Source organism: Lotus japonicus, chromosome 5 (genome assembly GCF_012489685.1).
Source record: "Lotus japonicus ecotype B-129 chromosome 5, LjGifu_v1.2".
Taxonomy (NCBI): Eukaryota; Viridiplantae; Streptophyta; class Magnoliopsida; order Fabales; family Fabaceae; genus Lotus; species Lotus japonicus.
The window spans coordinates 54,738,083-54,742,266 of record NC_080045.1 but is presented as its reverse complement, the minus strand read 5'-3'; the positions used below and the strand labels follow the sequence as shown (position 1 = coordinate 54,742,266).

At 40.3% G+C, this 4,184-nt stretch overlaps 1 protein-coding gene across 1 annotated transcript; it reads left to right on the top strand.

The window, feature by feature from the left end:
• The first annotated feature begins 653 nt into the window (after nt 1–653).
• LOC130719802 (uncharacterized) lies at nt 654–2,990 on the top strand. Its single transcript, XM_057570409.1, has 6 exons — nt 654–731; nt 874–1,198; nt 1,361–1,502; nt 1,584–1,719; nt 1,814–2,514; nt 2,561–2,990. The coding sequence occupies exons 1-6, from the start codon at nt 654–656 to the stop codon at nt 2,988–2,990; spliced, it is 1,812 nt and encodes a 603-aa protein (XP_057426392.1).
• Nucleotides 2,991–4,184: the final 1,194 nt, after the last annotated feature.

Here is a 4,184-nt window from a genome sequence, read left to right as displayed (position 1 = left end):
GCTTCCGCCGAATCACTCTCGATCACAACCTTAGGAAACGACCCTCTACCAACCATGTCCAACGCGATGCGAATGACCCAAAGTTCCACCAACAAAGGATTCGAGGTCCCTAATCTTTACTATTAGTAACAATTAATAATAATAATCATAATAATATTATTAAAGTTTTTCTTGAAGTTCTGAATTGTGATTAGTAATTAACATTTAGGTAAAATTCATATTCATTCTTAAATATGAGAAATTAAAAAGTGTTACAATTAGTTATCAATATAACGACTATGGCAGTGCCAGAAGTAGGTGGATCTTAGATAACCTAGAGTACATGGGTATTTTATTATTTGCATATTCTTATCTATAATAAACGGTGCACATAAGGCCAATTAAGAAGCGTTGTTCCTTTGGTTCAGCCTTTCCTAATTTTACCTACACTGCACGAGTTTGACTCCCATCTCAAACTTTTTTAAGTTTTCAATTTGATATTTTAAGTTTTAACCATTGGTCTTCAACTCTTTGCTCAAAGCAGGTTTATTATACTTTCATATTTTCATATAGGTGTAAAAAATTTCAAACTTATTTTTGACTATAGGTGTAACTCTTTGCTCAAAGCAGGTTTATTATACTTTCATAATGGCATTATGGCTCTGAAATTAGACATGACGAAAGCCTATGACCGAATTGAATGGTCATTTTTGCGATCCGTGATGGAAAAGATGGGGTTTCCACAAAATTGGGTGAGTTTGATTATGAGATGTGTCTCAACTGTTTCTTTTTCTATTATGCTTAATGGTAACCCCCAAACTGTTTTCAGCCCAGGTCGTGGCTTACGGCAAGGGGACCCTTTTATCACCTTACTTATTTATTTTATGTGGGAAGGTTTTTTCAGCTTTGGTTGAAACAGCTGTCTTGTCTGCAAACCTGAGTGGTATCCGTGTTGCCAGAGCGACACCTGCTATATCTCATTTACTCTTTGCAGACGATAGTATTGTGTTTGCTAGGGCAAATGTGGATGAGGCAAGAACTTTACAGGCTATTGTAGCTACGTACGAGCGAGCTTCCAGACAAGTTATCAACCTAGATAAGTCCATGCTCTCAGTAAGCCGAAATGTGACTGATAATATATTTGATGAGCTAAAACAGCTATTGAATGTTAAGGCGGTCGAGAGCTATGACAAATATCTGGGGTTGCCAACTGTTATTGGTAAGTCGAAAGTACAAATTTTTAATTTTGTCAAAGAACGTGTTTGGAAGAAATTAAAGGGGTGGAAAGAAAAGGCCCTCTCGAGGGCAGGTAGAGAAGTTTTAATTAAAGCGGTGGCTCAGGCTATCCCCTCATATGTTATGTCTTGTTTTATCTTACCAGATGGTATTTGTGCAGAGATAGACAGCATGATATCCAGGTTTTTCTGGAGTGGTGATGTTACCAGGCGTGGTTTACACTGGACGGGGTGGAAAAACCTTTGCAGGAATAAAGCTGATGGTGGCCTAAGTTTCAGAGATTTTAAGTCCTTTAATTTATCCCTAGTGGCAAAGAACTGATGGAGAGTCTATACTCAACCTGACAGCTTGCTTGCCCGTGTTTTCAGTGGTGTGTATTTCCCGAGGGGATCGATTTTGGGAGCCAAAAAAGGGTATAGGCCAAGTTATGCTTGGTCTAGTATATTGAAAGCTAGTTGGATTTTTGAGAGAGGTGGGCTTTGGCGTATAGGAGATGGTTCAAAGGTTCATGCTTGGACGGATAAATGGTTGCCAAATGGTGTGCCACTCACTTACCGGCATGATGTGGTGGATAGCCTTGGCATTGTCATGGTCTTAGATTGGATTGAGAAGGGACGTGGTGGAGGAATTTTTCCATCCTACAACACCAGCTTATATTCTAACTCTTCCATTGGGGGCGCACGGTGGTGATGATGTCCTTGCATGGCCTCACACCACGACAGGGCAGTATACATCTAAGACGGGTTATAATTATGTGTGCGGCTTGTTAGCCTTGGAGGTGGCTACGTCCTCTTCCACAACGGGTTCGACGTTGCAGCCCAAGCTTTGGCGGAAATTTTGGGCAACCAATGCATTACCGAGGTGTAAGGAGACCGCTTGGCGAGCTATCCGTGGCTTTCTTCCGGTTCGCGACCAGCTCTTCCACCGTCATGTAGATACGGATCCGGGGTGTTCCCTTTGCGGACACGAGCGAGAGACCATTGATCATATCTTTTTGAGATGTCCGGCGGCCATGGCAATTTGGTATGCGTCCCCACTCTCCTTTAGAGTTGAACATTTTGCATCTTTCCAGGTTTTTTGGCACATTACTCTCCAGCAGCATGAATCCGAGGTGGTGGAGATGTGTCAGTCTTTGGTGTACAACATTTGGGATGTGAGGAATAGGGTGATTTTTCGGAGTGGGAGATTGGTTGTTGGGGATGTTATTGATCGGGCCTTGGGGCTATTGGTACCAATTTCTCCGGCGGTGCGTGAGGAGCGGGGAGGGACCAAAGCGTGTGGAGGAGGCCACAGGGAAGGGTGATTAAGCTAAACTTTGATGCTTCATTTGTGGATGGTATGGGAGCGGGATTGGGGATGGTTGCCCGCAACCGTCTTGGGGAGATCATGGTTGTTGCGACCTCCCATCTGGTCCCAGTTCTTTCGTCTCTGTTGGCAAAAGCGAGCGGGTTGAGGTGGACTTTACGGCTGGCAAGAAAGCTTGGTTTTCGTCGTGTCTGTTTAGAGACGGATTGTCTTCAGTTATATCAGTGGTGGCAGAACGGTACAGTGGGAGATCTTACTTGGACACCATCATTGGAGATTGTCGTTCTTTAGTTCCGTTTTTTGATGTTTTTTCTTTGTCGTTTGTTAGACGTTCTGGTAATTCAGTTGCAGACTTTCTGGCTAAGAACGCTTCCACTTATGCGGATTGTGTATGGGTGGAAGAGGCTCCTGATGCCGTTTCTGGTTTGGTTGATTTGGATGTAATTGCTTCTAGGCCGGTTGGCCCTTAATATTTTTTCAGTTCACTTTCAAAAAAAAAAAACATGTATTCAATCAATGTTTGGTGTTCAATTCTTCAAAGTGGGTTTCTTTTAGTTATACTTTCATATAGGTGTTCAATTCTCTCCTCAAAGTGAGTACTTTCGTATAAGTGTAAAATTTTTAAAACTTATTTTCTCTACTATTTTTAAATTTGTTTGAGGCTTCATTTCCAATGAGTATATGTATTAATTTAATCATTGTTTTTTGTGTATATATGTGTCTATTGTTAAAATATACCCAAAAAATTAAATACTTTAATTTATGTTTAAAATTCTATTTTGGCCCCCTATATTATTTTTCGCCACTGGACTATGGACCGACAAGGTATAATATGAACTCTTTAAGAATATGTTCATGGGTTCTATTCGTGAATGGTGTCTGAAGAATGATTTTTATGGAGAAACCTACACACTTAATATGATCTTAGAGTCTCGAAGGATTAGTTTCATATGGATGTCGGCCATGAGGATACCTTGGGGTAAAAATAAATATAATAATTATGTCAAAAATAAATTCAATCTAACAAGGAAAATAAAAAGATATTAGTAACTAAAGGCAGCACTAGTCACCTTTTTTTACACAAGAGACTATTTCTAGGACTTAAATACATGACCTCATAATATTTTACTGTTGCGCCAAAGACTCCCCTTGGACCTTGAGTCCCAAACAAACCATTATCTAAAATCTCATCCCAAATATTAAATATGGCATGCCTCAAATTCGACTTAGACTCTTGAATATTATCTACTACAATAGATCATCCCAGTTTATCTTACATTTTTACCTTCATCTTTATGTAGTAATTCCCTCCCACTCCACTGTTTTCTCCATTCATTTATGCACTCATTTTCCTTTCTCCTATGTCTTTGCGATTCCCACCCGAATATTATTCTTTTCAACCACCCATTGTGCCCTTACAACCAAATCTCTGTCTTTTTTTCATTAACATCTTTGATTTTAGGTGATTCTGATCCACACTCAATTTACCTCTATGCTGGTTTGGTTAACCCACAAGCGAAAGTTGAAACCTTCGATGAAACGAGTGATTACTGGAATCGCAGTTCGGTCTCTAAAGCACATAAAAATGAAGGAGAAGGGGGAATAAATCGACGACGTTGTGGAGGAAGAAGAAGAGCGTTCAACAACGCTGATGATGAAGGAGA

What these genes read in the sequence shown, in the direction of transcription:
- LOC130719802 (XM_057570409.1), top strand. Translation starts at nt 654, where the DNA reads ATGACGAAAGCCTATGACCGAATTGAATGGTCATTTTTGCGATCCGTG. An exon ending in GGGGTTGCCAACTGTTATTG is followed by an intron (nt 1,199 to 1,360) that starts GTAAGTCGAAAG and finishes TTATCTTACCAG; the next exon opens with ATGGTATTTGTGCAGAGATA. An exon ending in GGAGGAGGCCACAGGGAAGG is followed by an intron (nt 2,515 to 2,560) that starts GTGATTAAGCTA and finishes ATGGTATGGGAG; the next exon opens with CGGGATTGGGGATGGTTGCC.